Source organism: Berghia stephanieae, chromosome 8 (genome assembly GCF_034508935.2).
Source record: "Berghia stephanieae isolate SIO BIC M18660-M18661 chromosome 8, UCSD_Bste_1.3, whole genome shotgun sequence".
Classification (NCBI taxonomy): Eukaryota; Metazoa; Mollusca; class Gastropoda; order Nudibranchia; family Aeolidiidae; genus Berghia; species Berghia stephanieae.
Genome location: NC_088367.1, coordinates 41965775 through 41985107, shown reverse-complemented (window position 1 = coordinate 41985107; position 19333 = coordinate 41965775). Strand labels below are relative to the sequence as shown.

General features: G+C 37.1%; 3 protein-coding genes across 3 annotated transcripts; all 3 read right to left on the bottom strand.

Moving 5' to 3' along the window:
• Positions 1 to 2133: 2133 nt before the first annotated feature.
• Positions 2134 to 3294, bottom strand: LOC144979017 (uncharacterized). Its single transcript, XM_078925633.1, has one exon. The coding sequence runs from the start codon at positions 3292 to 3294 to the stop codon at positions 2134 to 2136; it is 1161 nt and encodes a 386-aa protein (XP_078781759.1).
• A 5046-nt stretch (positions 3295 to 8340) lies between these two features.
• LOC144979016 (uncharacterized) lies at positions 8341 to 9372 on the bottom strand. Its single transcript, XM_078925631.1, has one exon. It carries the CDS (start codon positions 9370 to 9372, stop codon positions 8341 to 8343), a length of 1032 nt encoding a protein of 343 aa, XP_078781757.1.
• Positions 9373 to 13186: 3814 nt separating this feature from the next.
• On the bottom strand, positions 13187 to 17614 carry LOC144979015 (uncharacterized). The gene is made up of 2 exons (XM_078925630.1): positions 17583 to 17614; positions 13187 to 14742 (listed from the first exon to the last, which is right to left on the bottom strand). Exons 1-2 carry the CDS (start codon positions 17612 to 17614, stop codon positions 13281 to 13283), a joined length of 1494 nt encoding a protein of 497 aa, XP_078781756.1. The 3' UTR covers positions 13187 to 13280.
• Positions 17615 to 19333: the final 1719 nt, after the last annotated feature.

Sequence of the window (19333 nt, the reverse complement as noted above, 5' to 3'; positions counted from 1 at the left end):
TGTTACCATTACACCACAGAGGCTCCCGATAGTTGGGACAATTCTGATAAACCTATATTTTTTACAAGGGCACGCGTTTTACACTGTGAACCCTCGCCTGCATCAAACAACACATTATTGATAATGAGAGGACGAGGACGAAGACATTTGAGTTGCTCCGTTGTTAATTTTTGAAAATATCAATTAAAGGAACACGAAGGAATACAGATAATTAATCAAACAAGATGTCTAATGTCAACAGGAATCACCCATGTTGTCCGAGTGAGCAAAGTGGGGGTTAATAATCTTGCTTAATGAAAAAAACGAAAGTGCCTGAAGCGGGGCTCGAACCTGGGACCTTCCGGGTCATTGTGCAATGCAATAACCACTCGGCCAACCCCCCCCCCCCCCCGAGAAAGATCGAGACGATTAAATTTCAAACAATGACAAATCTAAACAGCCATTTTTAATGAGGCATTGGATGTTTTTTTTTCAAAAGTGAAATAGTTTTATTAGGCTGTTAAATTCAAATTAAATTGATTAAGGACTGAAGATTATTAAGTAATGAAAGAGATTAATCATAATATATGCATGCATGTTGACGAGAGTCAACTATTTTAAACTGAGTAAGAGTTTTATATTTATGAATTTCGCAAAACCAGCAATAAATTAACGGGATTAGTTTGGAACATCTGTTTGTGTAGCAATATACTCGTATTGTACTTAATATAATCTTGGTTTAAATTTACAAGTTACAATTAGCTTAATGGCGCCTGTGACAATTGAAATGCCGACCTATGCTTATGATACAGACAGTAGTAGTAGTAGTAGTAGTAGTAGTAGTAGTAGTAGTAGTAGTAGTAGTAGTAGTAGTAGTAGTAGTAGTAGTAGTAGCAGTAGTAGTAGTAGCAGTAGTAGTAGTAGTAGTAGTAGTAGTAGTAGTAGTAGCAGTAGTAGTAGTAGTAGGAGAAGGAGGAGGAGGAGGGGGAAGAGGAAGAGTAGTAGTAGTAGAAGTAGTAGTAGTAGTAGTAGTAGTAGTAGTAGTAGTAGTAGTAGTAGTAGTAGTAGTAGAAGTAGTAGTAGTAGTAGTAGTAGTAGTTGTAGTACTAATAGTAGTAGTTGTAGTAGTAGTAGTAGGAGGAGTAGGAGAGGGAAGAGTAGTAGTAGTAGTAGTAGTAGTAGTAGTAGTAGTAGTAGTAGTAGTAGTAGTAGAAGTAGTAGTAGTAGTAGTAGTAGTAGTAGTAGTAGTAGTGGTAGTAGTAGTACTAATAGTAGTAGTTGTAGTAGTAGGAGGTGGAGTAGTAGTAGTAGTAGTAGTAGTAGTAGTAGTAGTAGTAGTAGTAGTAGTAGAAGTAGTAGTAATAGTAGTAGTAGTAGTAGTAGTAGTAGTAATAGTAGTAGTAGTAATAGTAGTAGTAGTAGTAGTAGTAGTAGTAGTAGTAGTAGTAGTAGTAGTAGTAGTAGTATTAGTAGTAGTAATAGTAGTGGTAGAAGTAGTAGTAGTTGTAGTACTAATAGTAGTAGTTGTAGTAGTAGTAGGAGGAGGAGTAGGAGAAGGAAGAGTAGTAGTAGTAGTAGTTGTAGTAGTAGTAGAAGTAGTAGTAGTAGTAGTAGTAGTAGTAGTAGTAGTAGTAGTAGTAGTAATTGTAGTGGTAGTCGTAGTAGTAGTAGTAGTAGTAGTAGTAGTAGTAGTAGTAGTTTTCTGTTTTGTGTGTGTGTGTGTGTGTGTGTGTGTGTGTGTAAGAATGTGTTTGCCCCCCCCCCCCCCTTCTTCTCTCGCTCACTTACTCCTTATGTCACTTTCTTCTCGAACATGATATATATTTTTCTTTCTATGAATTCCTCAATAATACCTACTTCATATATTATTATCTTACACCTATTCATTCCTTGACAGTTAAAATGATCAACACAACAGCTATAGCATCTAGAAGGGCAGTAATAAAGAAAAGATAAAACCACCCCAAATTGTCTAAAATTGCTTGCAGAAAAATCGGAGTCACCATATTTAGCGCTGCAGAAGACATTGCTACCAAACCTAAATTGGAAGAAAAATGGGTTATCCCGAAAACCTTCAACGTACATGCGGAATATAAGACAGACAATGGCGCTGTTAAACCTCCGAAACATAACGTGACAATACAAAACAACCATTTATTTACCATAGGAGAAAAATAAAACAAGAGACTTGCAAATGGAATGGATCCGAAATAAAAAAATCATGCACCATTTGACGCCGAATCGATCGATTAAAAATCCGTAAATCAAGAAAAAGGCAACCGTAATCCCTATCATAACACTGCCAAGAATTGTCAGAAAATTATCGTCTTGAATCCACAGCTGTCCATACGATTTGTAGTATTTATTCATAGTAATATATGAAACGCTACCTATCATCAGAGTGACAAAAAACGTATAAAATTCCACACGTCGTATAATTTGAGTTGGGGATAGATCAAAGTTATGAACATCACCTGCTGAAGACCGGAAATGATTATTGTCACGTGATCTTGATATTGCATCCGGTTCTTTTAAATCGATTTCATCCACAATCTCTACGTTTTCTTGCTCCATCGAAATTTCAAGGGACTTGTAACTTCTGTGGCATTCTTGGTTGTTTGATTGTTTCTGAATTGAATTGTCCTCTGTCCTCCTCCGAACCACCATGAGTCCCGTCAGCTGTAGGACCAAGAATACCTCGCTTAGAACTAAAAATAAAGAAGGCACTTTATCCGTGACATCCGTATCAGTGAAGAACATTTGTGATACAATTTCGAGGTCTGGACTTTTGTTATAGGGGTTAAGATATAAGGTCACGCATTGATTGATAACAAGAGCACCAAGAACTAAGGAGCTTCGAATGATACTAATGTAAAGCCCAACCTGACCATCGGCCCACTCTACAACAAGTTGCATCATTAATATTAAAGCAATTCCATCACTGACACCGGGGAGAGCTCCGATGCAAATATTGAATAAGATTGTCGAGTTTCCGATTATAAAGTACACCAAAGAAAAACTAACACTTTTTAAAAGGATTCCACACAGCATTGTAATTTTAATTCCAATCACTCTCGAAAGTTGTCCACCGATCAAAATAGCAACACATGTGAAGGTTACATCAAGAGACAAAGGCCACGGGGTCATAATATCACTGGGATCAGCATCAGGCTGTTCATTTAAAGAGTAAGAGGTGGTGTAGATTGAAAGGTTCCCCCAGTACAAACTGAATCCACTTGTTGACAAAGCCAAACAAGCTCCGATAAGAGTGCAGATTTTCTTCCATTTATCCTTGTTTTGAATAGCCCAACACATTTTGCGAAACACTTTAATACTCGAATGTTTTTAAATAATACAACATTCTTTTTTAAAAGTTAACATAGTATTGTCATGAAAATAACAGATCACGTGTTGGACTCCTCGCCAAGGAAATCTGGTTTTCTGTTTGTTTTTCTTGTTTGTTGTTTGGTTTGATGACGTAATGTTTAGTCGAGTTCTTTTGAATGTATTTTTAATTTATCTACTCCTTCATTGTGTTTTATAACGTTTTAGACCACTTACCCCTTTCTAATTCTGTGACACGGTTTGCCCTATAACTGAAAAATATTACAAACAGGTAACTACTGAAAAAAAATTCAACACAAATTGAACGAGAGTGGTGCGATGAATCCGTTCTCTTCTTTCCTTTTTTTTTTTTGCTCCACTCTTGAAATACATGAGAAATTTGTGAGTTATCAAAATAAATGAATAAATAAATAAATAATTAAATAAATAATAAAAGAAAGTAATTCAAAGTTTCAATGATCAAAAACACCGTTCAAAATTTCAGTTTATTTTCGAATAAGATATAGATAGATCGAAGATGACGTCACTCAGGTCTTTGTTATTGTTTTTGCCATCCACGTTTATGAGTAATTCTCACTAAGCTGAATTAACCAGAATACAAAAGTTCATGGTTACACATAATTCTGTGTGTTGGTCCGTTATACTTACGGATGGCAATGTTATGAGCTTCTTAGTCAAGCGCATACTATCTACAGGTAAACTAAACTCCAACATTATATATATTTTTACTTTAAATTAAAATTTTGAATCACCCCGATACATAATGATTCTCTAAGACTGTAAGTCCCATTTCATGAAGAGGAATATTTTTCTCACATCCATCTTGATCAGCACAAACAATTGATCCAAATGCTTCGAAAGCTTCTAATAATTATTAACCAGTAAACTGCTGTACTCTGGGAAAAAAAAAACTAAACAAAAAACATGTACAGTCGACTCCGCTTAATCGCAAACCCTCGGGCGTTCAGGTTAGTGTGTCGAATAAGAAGAGAAGCTAAAAATAGCATCGAAGCACCAGCTTTCATTTGCCATTCATGTTGGACCTTCGTTTCTGTGTGTTCTACGGGATTTGGACCGTCACGTTCTATTCATGATATTTATTTATTTATTTATTCATTTGGGCTGTTTGTTTTAAACATTTTTCTTCTTTTTCTTCTTTAAATTTTTTTTCTTTTTCATAAACATGGATGGAAAAAACCAATAACAAAGGCCTGAGTGACGTCATATATCTTCGTTCTATCTATAGGCTAGCAATTGTGTGTGTGTGTGTGTGTGTGTTTGTGTGTGTGTGGATACGTGTGTAAAGCCCAGGCCTGCCAAGTACTACAAAAAATTCGTAGATTTACGAAATGTTTGACTCCAATTTAAGAACTGTATGACAATCTCTATGTCATTAAGACTTATTCAAAAGTGAAGTTGATACCAGACTGCATAATTTTAAGGGTTTTTGGGGAGTTATGATATAATTATTGTAAGGGTAAATTGTTGATTGTTAAATTTAACTTTAGGGATTGCTATTTTTATCCCCTCAAAACTGCGAATTTTTAAATTTTCAAGTCGGCAGGTTTCGTATAGCCTTTGTGTACTTCTCTAATAACTCATTACACGTCGGCTATAGATAGAATGAAGGTGACGTCACTTCAGTCTTTGTTATTGATTTTTGCCATCCTCGTTTATGAGTTATTCTCACTAAACTGTATTAACCAGACTTTAAACGTTCATGGTTACATATAGTGTCGTGTGTTGGTCCGTGACAATTAATGTCAATACACCTATATATTCTTCACATACGTAGGTACGCGTTTTACGCTGTGAACCCTCGCTTGAATCAAACAACACATACTTTGAACATGAGAGGACGAGGACGAAGACATTTGAGTTGGTCCGTTTTTATTTTTTGAAAATATCAATTTAAAAAAATTAAGAAGCAGACACCCTGTGTAAGATAAAGATCTGAACTTAAATCCCATGAGCTTCGGATATCGGCACGCTTCGATTCTAACACCCTTTTTTGGTTTCCCCCGAGAGAGTGTTAGAGAATCCAATGAGCGTTGTATTCCTTCTATCTCTGAGATCTATGACAGAAGATTGTGAAATGTGAAAGGATCTCACACAGAGGATAAAAGAAGGGGCCGAGATTTTCCCATCGTATCACTAGGAGGCAAAATGCGCTAAAGTCATAAATCAAATCAATATTCCTGAATTTTTAAAGATTATACCAGAATCAGAAAGATTAAAAAAAATAAGAATTTTGCCCTTCCGCCACGACATCATAAGACATCGTCGCCTAGACATTCCAAGATGGAATGTAGAAAATTCATCAAACAAGATGTCTAATGTCAACAGGAATCACCCTTGTTGTCCGAGTGAGCAAATTGGGGGTTAATAGTCTTGCTTAAGGAAAAAAAACGAAAGTGCCTGAAGCGGGGCTCGAACCTGGGACCTTCCGGGTCATTGTGCAATGCAATAACCCCTCGGCCAACCCTCCCCCCCCCCCACCCCCGGAGAAAGATCAAGACGATTAAATTTCAAACAATGACAAATCTAAACAGCGATTTTAATGAGGCATTGGATGTTTTTTTTTCAAAAGTGAAATAATTTTATTAGGCTGTTAAATTCAAATTAAATTGATCAAGGACTGAAAGGATTATTAAACAATGAAAGAGATTAATCATAATATATGTACACATGTAGACGACAGTCAACCATTTTAAACTGAGTAAGAGTTATACATTTATGAATTTCACAAAACCAGCAATAAATTAACGGGATTAGTTTGGAACATCTGTTTGTGTAGCAATATACTCGTAATGTACTTATATTAATCTTGGTTTAAATTTACAAGTTACAATTAGCTTAATGGCGCCTGTGACAATTGAAATGCCGACCTATGCTTATGATACAGACAGTAGTAGTAGCAGTAGTAGTAGTAGTAGTAAGGTAGTAGTAGTAGTAGTAGTAGTAGTAGTAGTAGTAGTAGTAGTAGTAGTAGTAGTAGTAGTAGTAGTAGTAGTAGTGGTGGTAGTAGTAGTAGTTTTCTGTTTTGTGTGTGTATGTATGTGTGTGTGTGTGTGTCTGTATGAATGTGTGTGCCCCTCCCCCCTCTTCTCTCGCTTACTTACTCACTTTCTTCTCGAACATAGATATAATAATAATAATAATAATAATAATAATAATAATAATAATAATAATAATAATAATAATAATAATAATAATAATGATATAATAATGATAATAATGGTATAGATTTATAGTACGCCAAACATCCCTTCATCAGGAGGGCTCTGGGCGCATAACATAGATTAAGCCTAACACAGTACACGATCAACGCTAATTATACACATAATCAAAAGAAAGCCTGTCGCGGAATTAAAAGGTCTTCAATCGACGCTTGAATTCCTCTAGTGAAGACGAAGAACGTATCTGTAGTGGTAGTAAATTCCACAACCTTGGGCCAGAATGCTGAAAGGCGCGTTCACCAGCCGTCACTCGACAGAGGAGTGTTTTCTATTTGAGGTCGTTCGTTGATCGAAGCGATCGCTGTGGGTTATCCCGTTCAATGAGGTTTGAGATATATGCTGGTGACGAGCCCTCCAAGCATTTGAAAACGATAGTTGAAGAGTTATATTTAATCCGCTGGTCCACTGGCAGCCAATGCAACTGCTGTAGTAATTCGGGAGCTGCAGTTTTCCTGTCTTTCTGCAGTACAGGGCGGGCTGTCCTGTTCTGTATTTTCTGGGGTTTGTTTATTTTGTCCTTCGTGAGACCAACAAACAGTGCATTGCAGTAGTCCATTTTCGGGAATATCAAAGATGTTACCAATTTGTTGCAAGTTTCCCTTTTAATAAATGGTCTGATTGTTCTGATAGTTATTAGAATGCAGATAACACTTGTTCTCACATTGTTAATATGTTTGTTCATAGACAGATCACTCTCTAAGGTGATGCCGAGAATTTTTGCTGATGTTGTGAGTTGTATTTTGTCATTATCGTTGATTGTCAGTGCCAGTGTAAGTGGATCTGTCTTATTATTGGAACTAGCAATGAATAAGGCTTCGGTCTTGTCGCCATTTAATTTTAATCGATTTGCAGACAACCATCTCATCACGTGGTTGATGCATTGTTCGTAAACAGTTATGTTTGAAAAAAAAAATCGGATTACAAACACATGCTATACATCTGGGTATCGTCGGCGTACATATGGTAAGCGAGAGAATGTTGCTCTAAGATTCTCACAACAGGGTAAAGTACAACAAGAACTGGACCTAAAACGAATCCTTGAGGTATACCAAAATGAAGGTCACGCTTTGACGAAGTTACTTCCCCAATTAAAACTGATTGAGTTCTTTGAGTAAGATATGATGCAAACCAGTTTAGAGCAGTGCCTGATATGCCGAAAGTAACTTGTAGCCTTCGAAGTAGTATGACATGGTCGATGGTGTTAAAGGCCGCCGAAAGATCGAGAAGACTAAGGATGGTGGTTTTTTTTCCTTGATCAATAATTTGCAGCAAGTCATTTGTGATTCTCATCAATGCTGTCTCTGTGCTATGATTTTGCCGATAGGCCGATTGATAGCACTCATCGAGGTTATTATGTTTCACGTGACAGGAAAGTTGTTTTAGAACAATCTTTTCTAGAATTTTGGAGATGAATGGTAGATTTGATACAGGCCTAAAGTTTTTAAAATTATCACTGACAAGTCCCGCTTTCTTCAACAATGGCTTCACCAATGCTTTCTTGAAGCTTTCTGGAACAACTCCCACCCTTAAAGATTGATTAATCAATTCAGTGCTGTAAGGTGCAAGTTCATCAATACACTCCTTCAAAAGCGATGTTGGTAAGAGGTTGAGCCTACATGATTTGCTCGGACTAGAGAGAATCGTTTTCTTTGTGTCATTGATTGAAATTTCTTTGAAAGATGTTAAGGGTTCACCATAAAATGAGGTATATATATTTTTCTTTCCTTGAATTCCTCAATAATACCTACTTCATATACTATTATTATCTTACACCTATTCATTCCTTGACAGTTAACATAATCAACACGACAGCTATAGCGTCGACAAGGGCAGTGATAAAGAAAAGATAAAACCACCCCAAATTGTCTAAAATGGCTTGTAGAAAAATTGGAGTCACCAAACTTAGCACTGCAGAAGACATTGATACCAAACCATAATTGGAAGAAAAATGGGTTATCCCGAAAGCCTTCAACGTACATGCGGAATATAAGACAAACAATGGCGCTGTTAAACCTCCGAAACATAACGTGACAATACAAAACAACCATTTATTGACCATAGGAGAAAAATAAAACGAGAGACTTGCAAATGAAATGGATCCGAAATAAAAAATCATGCACCATTTGACACCGAATCGATCAATTAAAAATCCGTAAATCACGAAAAAGGCAACCGTAATCCCTATCATAACACTGCCAAGAATTGTCAGAAAATTATCGTCTTGAATCCACAGCTGTCCATACGATTTGTAGTATTTATTCATAGTTACATATGAAACGCTACCTATCACCATGGTGACGAAAAACGTATAAAATTCCACTTTTCGTATAATTTGAGTCGGGGATAGATCCAGGTTATGAACATCACCTGCTGAAGACTGGAAATGATTATTGTCACGTGATCTTGATATTGCATCCGGTTCTTTTAAATCGATTTCATCCACAAACTCTACGTTTTCTCGCTCAATCGAAATGTCAAGGGACTTGTAACTTCTGTGGCATTCTTGGTTGTTTGATTGTTTCTGAATTGAATTTCCCTCTGTCCTGTTCCGAACCACCATGAGTCCCGTCAGCTGTAGGACCAAGAATACCCCACTTAGAACTAAAAATAAAGAAGGCACTTTATCCGTGACATCCGTATCAGAGAAGAACATTTGTGACACAATTTCGAGGTCTGGACTTTTGTTATATGGGTTAAGATATAAGGTCACGCATTGATTGATAACAAGAGCACCAAGAACTAAGGAGCTTCGAATGATACTAATGTAAAGCCCAACCTGACCATCGGCCCACTCTACAACAAGTTGCATCATTAATATTATAACAATTCCATCACTGACACCGGGGAGAGCTCCGATGCAAATATTGAATAAGATTGTCGAGCTTCCGATTATGAAGTACACCAAAGAAAAACTAACACTTTTTAAAAGGATTCCACACAGCATTGTAATTTAATTCCAATCACTCTCGAAAGTTGTCCACCGATCAAAATAGCAACACATGTGAAGTTTATAGCAAGGGACAGAGGCCACGGAGTCATAATGTCACTGGGATCAGCATCAGACTGTTCATTTAAAGAGTAAGAGGTGGAGTAGATTGAAAGGTTCCCCCAGTACCAACTGAATCCAGTTGTGGACAACGCCAAACAAGCTCCGATAAAAGTGCAGATTTTCTTCCATTTATCCTTGTTTTGAATAGCCCAACACATTTTGCGAAACACTTTAATACTCGAATGTTTTTAAATAATACAACATTCTTTTTAAAAAGTTAACATAGTATTGTCATGAAAATAACAGATCACGTGTTGGACTCCTCGCCAAGGAAATCTGGGTTTCTGTTTGTTTTTCTTGTTTGTTGTTTGTTTTAATGACGAAATGTTTAGTCGAGTTCTTTTTAATGTAATTTTAATTTATCTACTCCTCCATCGTGTTTTATAACGTTTTAGACCACTTACCCCTTTCTAATTCTGTGACACGGTTTGTCCTATAACTGAAAAATATTACAAACAGGTAACTACTGAAAAAAAATTCAACACAAATTGAACGAGAGTGGTGCGATGAATCCATTCTCTTCTTTCCTTTTTTTTTTTTTTGCTCCACTCTTGAAATACATTAGTAATTTGTGAGCTATCAAAATAAATGAATAAATAAATAAATAATTAAATAAATTAAAAAAAAGAAAGTAATTCAAAGTTTCAATGATCAAAAACACCATTCTAAATTTCAGTTTCTTTTCGAATAAGATATAGATAGATCGAAGATGACGTCACTCAGGTCTTTGTCATTGTTTTTGCCATCCACATTTATGAGTAATTCTCACTAAGCTGTATTAACCAGAATATAAAAGTTCATGGTTACACATAATATTGTGTGTTGGTCCGTTATACTTACGGATGGCAATATTATGAGCTTCTTAGTCAAGCGCATACTATCTACAGGTAAACTAAACTCCAACTTTATATATTTTTTTACTTTAAATTAAAATTTTGAATCACCCCGATATATAATGATTCTCTAAGACTGTAAGTCACATTTCATGAAGAGGAATATTTTTCTCACATCCATGTTGATCAGCACAAACAATTGATTCAAATGCTTCGAAAGCTTCGAATAATTATTAACCAGTGAACTGCCGTACTCTGGGGGGAAAAACATGTACAGTCGACTCCGCTTAATCGCGAACCCTCGGGTGTTCAGCTTAGTGTGTCGAATAAGCAGTGAAGCTTAAAAATAGCATTTAAGCACAAGCTTTCATTTGCCATTCATGTTGGACCTTTGTTTCTTTGTGTTCTACGGGATTGGGACTGTCACGTTCCATACATGATATTAATTTATTTATTTGGGTTCTTTGTTTTTAATTATTTTCTTCTTTTTCTTAAAAAAAATTCTTATCTTTTCCATAAACATGGATGGCAAAAAGCAATAATAAAGGCCTGAGTGACGTCATTTTGTTCTATCTATAGGCTAGCATTAGTGTGTAGTGTATGTGTGTGTGTGTGGATACGTGTTTATAGCCTAGACTTGCCAAGTGCTACGAAAAATTCGTAGAATTACGAAATGTTTGACTCCAAGTTAAGAACTGAATGACAATCTCTGTGTCATTAAAACTTATTCAAAAGTAAAGTTGATACTAGACTGCATAATTTTAAGGGTTTTTGAGGAGTTATGATATAATTATTGTAAGGGTAAATTGTTGATTGTTAAATTTAACTTTAGGGATTGCTATTGTTATCCCCTTACGGCAGGTTTCGTATAGCCATTGTGTACTTCTCTACTAACTCAGTACACGTCGGCTATAGATATTATGAAATTGAGGTCACTTCAGTCTTTGTTATTGCTTTTTGCCATCCTCGTTTAAGAGTAATATTCACTAAAACTGTATTAACCAGACTATAAACGTTCATGGTTACACATAGTTTCAAGTGTTGGTTCGTGACAATATTAATACACCTATATTTTCTTCACATAGGTAGGTATGCGTTTTACGCTGTGAACCCTCGCTTGAATCAAACAACACATACTTTGAACATGAAAGGACGAGGACGAAGACATTTGAGTTGGTCCGTTTTTATTTTTTGAAAATATCAATTTAAAAACTTAAAAAGCAGGCACCCTGTGTAAGATAAAGATCTGAACTTACATCCCCTGAGCTTTCGATTCCGGCACGCTTCGATTCAAACACCCTTTTTGGTTTCTCCCGTGAGCGTGCTAGAGAATCCAATGAGCGTTGTATTCCTTCTATCTCTGAGATCTATGACAGAAGATTGTGAAATGTGAAAGGAGCTCACACAGAGGATAAAAGAAGGGGCCGAGATTATCCTATCGTATGACTAGGAGGCGAAATGCGCTTAAGTCATAAATCAAATCAATATTCCGTAATTTTTAAAGATTATACCAGTATCAGAAAGATATTAAAAAAATAAGAATTATGCCTTTCCGCCACGACATCATAAGACATCGTCGCCTAGACATTCCAAGATGGAATGTAGAAAATTCATCAAACAAGATGTCTAATGTCAACAGGAATCACCCATGTTGTCTGAGTGAGCAAATTGGCGGTTAATAATCTTGCTTAAGGAAAAAAAACGAAAGTGCCTGAAGCGGGGCTCGAACCCGGGACCTTCCGGGTCATTGTGCATTGTAATAACCACTTGGCCAACCCCCCCCCCCCCCCCCCCCCCCCGGAGAAAGACCAAGACGATTAAATTTCAAACAATGACAAATCTAAACAGCCATTTTAATGAGGCATTGGATATATTTTTTTCAAAAGTGAAATAATTTTATTAGGCTGTTAAATTCAAATTAAATTGATCAAGGACTAAAAGGATTATTAAACAATGAAAGAGGTTAATCATAATATATGTACACATGTAGACGACAGTCAACCATTTTAAACTGACTAAGAGTTATACATTTATGAATTTCACAAAACCAGCAACAAAAGAAAGGGATTAGTTTGGAACATCTGTTTGTGTAGCAATATACTCGTAATGTACTTATATTAATCTTGGTTTGAATTTACAAGTTACAATTAGCTTAATGGCGCCTGTGACAATTGAAATGCCGACCTATGCTTATGATACAGACAGAAAAACCAGTAGAAGTAGTAGCAGCAGCAGCAGCAGCAGCAGTAGTAGTAGTAGTAGTAGTAGTAGTAGTAGTAGTAGTGGTAGTAGTGGTAGTAGTAGTAGTAGTAGTAGTAGTAGTAGTAGTAGTAGTAAGAGGTAGAGTAGTAGTAGTAGATAGGAGAGAGGAGGAGGAGAGGAGTAGAGAAGAAGAGTAGTAGTAATAGTAGTATAGTAGTAGTAGTATAGTAGTAGTAGTAGTAGTAGTAGTAGTAGTAGTAATAGTATTAGTAGTAGTAGTAGTAGTAGTAGTAGTAGTAGTTGCAGTAGTAGTAGTAGTAGTAGTAGTAGTAGTAGTAGTAGTAGTAATAGTAGTAGTTATAGTAGAAGTGTAGTAGTAGTAATAGAGTAGTAGTAGTATAGTATAGTAGTAGTGTGTTGTCTAATGAATGTGTGTGTGTGTGTGTGTGGTGTGTGGGTGTGGTGTCTGTATGAATGTGTGTGCCTCGCCCCCACCCCCCCCCCCCACTCTTCTCTCGCTCACTTACTCCTTATGTGCCACTTTCTTCTCGAATATAGATATAATGATATATATTTTTCTTTCAGTGAATTCCTCAATAATACCTACTTCATATATTATTATCTTACACCTATTCATTCCTTGACAGTTAAAATGATCAACACGACAGCTATAGCGTCGAGAAGGGCAGTAATAAAGAAAAGGTAAAACCACCCCAAATTGTCTAAAATTGCTTGCAGAAAAATCGGAGTCACCAAACTTAGCACTGCAGAAGATATTGATACCAAACCATAATTGGAAGAAAAATGGGTTATCCCGAAAACCTTCAACGTACATGCGGAATATAAGACAAACAATGGCGCTGTTAAACCTCCGAAACATAACGTGACAATACAAAACAACCATTTATTGACCATAGGAGAAAAATAAAACGAGAGACTTGCAAATGAAATGGATCCGAAATAAAAAATCATGCACCATTTGACACCGAATCGATCGATTAAAAATCCGTAAATCACGAAAAAGGCAACCGTAATCCCTATCATAACACTGCCAAGAATTGTCAGAAAATTATCGTCTTGAATCCACAGCTGTCCATACGATTTGTAGTATATATTCATAGTTACATTTGAAACGCTACCTATCACCATGGTGACGAAAAACGTATAAAATTCCACACGTCGTATAATTTGAGATGGAGATAGATCCAAGTTATGAACATCACCTGCTGAAGACTGGAAATGATTATTGTCACGTGATCTTGATATTGCATCCGGTTCTTTTAAATCGATTTCATCCACAATCGCTACGTTTTCTTGCTCAATCGAAATGTCAAGAGACTTGTAACTTCTGTGGCATTCTTGGTTGTTTGATTGTTTCTGAATTGAATTGTCCTCTGTCCTCCTCCGAACCACCATGAGTCCCGTCAGCTGTAGGACCAAGAATACCCCGCTTAGAACTAAAAATAAAGAAGGCACTTTTTCCGTGACATCTGTATCAGAGAAGAACATTTGTGATACAATTTCGAGGTCTGGACTTTTGTTATAGGGGTTAAGATATAAGGTCACGCATTGATTGATAACAAGAGCACCAAGAACTAAGGAGCTTCGAATGATACTAATGTAAAGCCCAACCTGACCGTCGGCCCACTCTACAACAAGTTGCATCATTAATATTAAAACAATTCCATCACCGAGACCGGGGAGAGCTCCGATGCAAATATTGAATAAGATTGTCGAGTTTCCGATTATAAAGTACACCAAAGAAAAACTAACACTTTTTAAAAGGATTCCACACAGCATTGTAATTTTAACTCCAATCACTCTCGAAAGTTGTCCACCGATTAAAATAGCACCACATTTGAAGGTTAAATCAAGGGACAAAGGCCACGGGGTCATAATGTCACTGGGATTAGCATCACGCTGTTCATTTAAAGAGTAAGAGATGGAGTAGATTGAAAGGTTCCCCCAGTACGAACTAAATCCACTTGTTGACAACGCCAAACAAGCTCCAATAAGAGTGCAGATTTTCTTCCATTTATCCTTGTTTTGAATAGCCCAACACATTTTGAGAAACACTTTAATACTCGAATCCTTTCTTTAAAAAATATAGCATTGTGGAGAACATTGTGCTTATTTGAGTCAATAAAAAAATGATACGGCGCACAACTCTACTGAAAGATTTGAAAATTAGAAATGTATTTTTTACAGATAGATAAACAGATAACTTGATTTCCTTTTATAATTTAAAGTCAGTTTAAATGTTCGTTGAGCCACACAGATATCATAAAATACGAACCGACGACACTGTGACGAACGATTTTCTTTCACTGCGTGTTTCTTTATCATTCGTCAGCGTCTCATTCAAAACCACTTCAAACCCAGTGGACGAGACATATATTTGCCAAGGCAGATTAACACCTCCAGTTTAAATATTCAAAACATGGACAGTCTTTTTCCAATAAAGCTCTAAATTTTTCTAACGGGATTTTGGTCGTTAGGTGGGAAACCTTTCCATTGTATAACGGAACACTCACTTTCAGCTTAAGGCTTATTTACCTGTTCAAGTTGTCTGCCCATTGTATCCATACCTCCTGCTAATTACCTTTTCCAAACAAGACTCCAACGTGCATATGCCCTGAGGTCTTGTCTCGTTCAAGAGTAGCTAAAATTACAATTAAGGTCTATCTCTCCGGTAATTCTCCGTTACTCCGTATTAATCAAAGCATATGAATATCATTGGCTATCTAAAACAGGAACATTCTTCTGATTGGCTATTCCCATAATTCAGACGAGCTCCTTCATTTCACAAAATCAAATTCATTCTGAATTTAATCACACACACGCTAAGAATCCCAAGAAAGAAGAGCTATCTCTCCAATTTCAAACTTGTAAAAATTTTCTTCCATCTCGGCTGAAGGTAAAATGAATTATTGGTTAACATTCAAAGTGGAACGAGATATTACTGTGAATTCAATTTAATCTAGCATTACTATTATAGTTTGTGTATATATTTTAATTGTGCTATTCCATGGATGTTCGTAAGTTGGAATACCTGTACAAAACTATATCTATATGTATCTTATACTATAGTTAACATTTGTTTATGATCTATGCTATTATTTCATTTATATTCAATATGTATATTGCTTGAATGTCTGTACCCTACCGCCAATCGCCGGCCACACATCATAACCTCAATTATAATTAATAAAAATAAATTAAGAAATACCAGGGACACAACCCTGTTAAATTCGTATCATGTAAGATAGCTCGACTGTCAGTTGATGTTTAATACATATATACTAACTACCATTATCATGGAGTTACTGCTTCTCCTTGCCTTTGTCGGCAAATAAAAGGCTATTATGATGTGTCGCTCAAGGACGATTCGGTGGCGAAAGACAAACTCGATTGGCTCTAAGACCTTGTTGTTTTAACTCTTAATTGAAGGTCCTTGTCCTTGTCCGTGTCCTTGAAGCACCCAGTCGTGCCGAATCCCTGCATCCCAGTCCGTGAATAGGGGTAAACCCCTGATGTCAGCCGCTAACTACAACACACTGTTGTGAAGTCCAGAAAACCCTGCAAGCAGGCGCCAACCTTGGAACTAGCTGATACATTTGCCTCAGTCAAGCAAGCCGGCGGGATAAAGATAAGCCAAACGGGCTTATACCATTTTCAAATGTATTTTCCACAGACACATATGATTATATCAAAATAAATAGATAAATAAATAATAAATTAGATCCACTCAATTAGAGCTACTCCTCCTGATATTAAATAAATACTTATTCTTTCTCTCCTTTCCTGTAACAATCTAATTAAACTTTATGTATAGAATTGTTATTATTGTATTGGGCGTTACTATTGTCTTGACTCACTTGTTATTAATACAATTAAGTTATAAGGGACCCTAAGGCAATTCTTAATCACCCCCTAGATTAAACCTGAGTCGTTTGTGGTATAGGTTGAGTGTCGCAGCTGGTAACGAGAGCCATAGCGCGCATACTAGTTCGAATCCAGACCATTGAGCTATCGGTCGGACTCGATTCCACAAAAATAACACACAACCCGCCACAAAATGGTAGGCTCGTCAGGGATTATGAATCTTTAATATAATATAATATGTGAGTTATTAATTTAGATATAATATTTAAACACCCATTCTTTACTTCTGCTACTATCTCAATTTAACAATAGCATTCTATTACATTGGGGGCTCGTAAATATATATATACCTTAAATCAAACCAATCAATAAGTCATTTGATTCATTAATTACAAATATCATAGGGAAGAAATCTTATTTATTATTGAAAAGTCACTGTGGTTACATTTGAAATTGGAACATGCCCATTTTTCTATATTTTTACTAATCGATAATTAGTTTACTAACACTAATTTATGATTACGATTATGACAACCATGTTATTTAAATCATGCATAATTAGGCAACGTAATTTTAAATCAGTTTACAAAACATAAATTGTTATTTCATTGCCACTTTTGTTATGCCATTGTTGCCATAAAATTTGGACCTTCAGCCGAGGATACCCCCCCCCCCTTTCAAAAATTAAGTTAAACATATCTTAATTAAAAATTACAGTCACTCTAACTTCAAGTTAGGTCATCTTGCAAGTTGTTGTTTACACGTGTAACGGTAAATAGTATTATCTCTCGATTGACACGAGCACGCCTAAAAAGCCCCAGGCAAAAACCACTCTTTCTAAGTATTGTGTCACTGTGTGTGTCATATATTGAAATTTGGCTTAGAGAAACCTAGCTTTTCAACAGTGTGTTGTCACTTACTTCACTATCATTCATTATCTGTGCTTCAGAATTTTTCATTCATATTTAACCCTTACTGGCAAAGTTCTATTTGTTTACTTTCTGCTATACTCATCCTTCCACTTCCATCTATCGCATCATTCCCATTCACCTTCTGCAGTTGTTCAATCTGTAAGTAGCCATGGCTACTGGCGTTACAATTAGACGCGAGTTTATCCAGTTAGGAAAAGAATTGGGCCTATCAGGTGAACAGTTATCCGCCTATGTAACGGAGAATGCGGAGAAAGAGATTGCCAGACTAGAAGAGGAGGAAAAGAGGAAAGACGAGTATGAAAAGATTATGAAAGACGAAGATCTGGAGACAGAGAGAGAGCGTACTCAGACGGAAATACAGCGCACACGCCAAAAGGAAATAGAAGTTTCTTTAACAAGGGAAGTTTCAGAAAACCGACTCTCTACCCATAGCCCCATTCCATCCAGTCAGGGCAATGGAGGCATTGATAAAGTAATGTCGTTCCCGGTAGAAACTTTCAACCCACACATTGAAGGGATTGATCAATGGTTAACGCGATTCCAGGAGTTAGCGATCTCATATGATCTTCCGGAGGACAAATGGGCACTCAAAGCGTCTCAGCATCTCAAGGGCAAAGCCTATGATGTTTATACTCGCCTGACACAGGACAACAAAAATAACTTTCAGGAGTTAAAGTCATCCCTACTGAGACATTTGATGTCAGCGCAGAATCCTATCGTAGACGATTCAGAACATTGAAGAAGGACAGGCATGAAACATACCACCAGTTGGCAGATCATCTGCAACTCAGCCTCCAACAATGGTTAAAATTATCTGGCAACCCAGACACTTATGAGGGATTAAACCAGCTTATCATGGTGGAACAGCTGAGAGAGGCAATGCCCCTGGATGTCCGTCGTTTTGTCGATGAGCAAGGCGCTCATAAACTGGACGATATAGTAACATGTGCTGACCGGTTTGCGACAGCGCAAGAAAATCACCTCACCGAAAGGAGACAACACCAGATTCAAAAACCGCCCACCTCATGTGAAGAAAGAACAAAATTTCCGTCACCATACGGAAAGAAGATCAACAATAACCAATACGAAAGAAGTAACACAACACAACACAAACAACACCTATATTGCAAGAACCGTAATATGAAGGGACATGCAACAGAGGAATGCCGCCGCGATAACAAAGGTAACGGTCATCAGAAAGGGAAACCGGTCAGTGCCAACGTAGGACGCACTTCTCACGATCACCCTCTAAAAACAAAAGAACCGTCGGATCACCCTCCAGTCGTTGACACAGTCAAAGTGGATGGGAAGGATGTGACCGTTCTCTACTACACGGGATTAGATTTTCACGCGGTGGTTCGGCCAGACCAGTTCACGGACGAAATTATCAAGATTCAGTGCGCTACTAAAGACACCCCACCTCTGTCACTTCCGATAGCCAATATCGAAATTTCCTCTCCCTACGTAGTAGGAACAATACCTGCTGGAGTTTTAGACGCCCCTACTCACCCTCTCATCCTTGGATGCAAATATGTATTTCTTGGAACGCCGAAGCACCCAGTTCACGCTTGCCCCATGCAGATAAGGGCACAAGTTCAACAGGATTTACCAACTCTATTACCAAATCCAGGACCAAAAGAAATTAAAAAGGCTCAAGTTGAGGATACAACGCTAGCGCGCTGCTTCGCCAAAGTGACGGAAAAAGGCGATACACCGAGAAAAAAAGGGTTTGTAATCCAAAGTGGACTACTATATCGAGTTGCCTGTCAAGACCGCCTTCAGCTTGTCGTGCCAGCCACTCATCGTCGACAGATTCTGGAAATGGGACACAATATTCCGTTTAGTGGACACATGGGAACAGCAGCCACA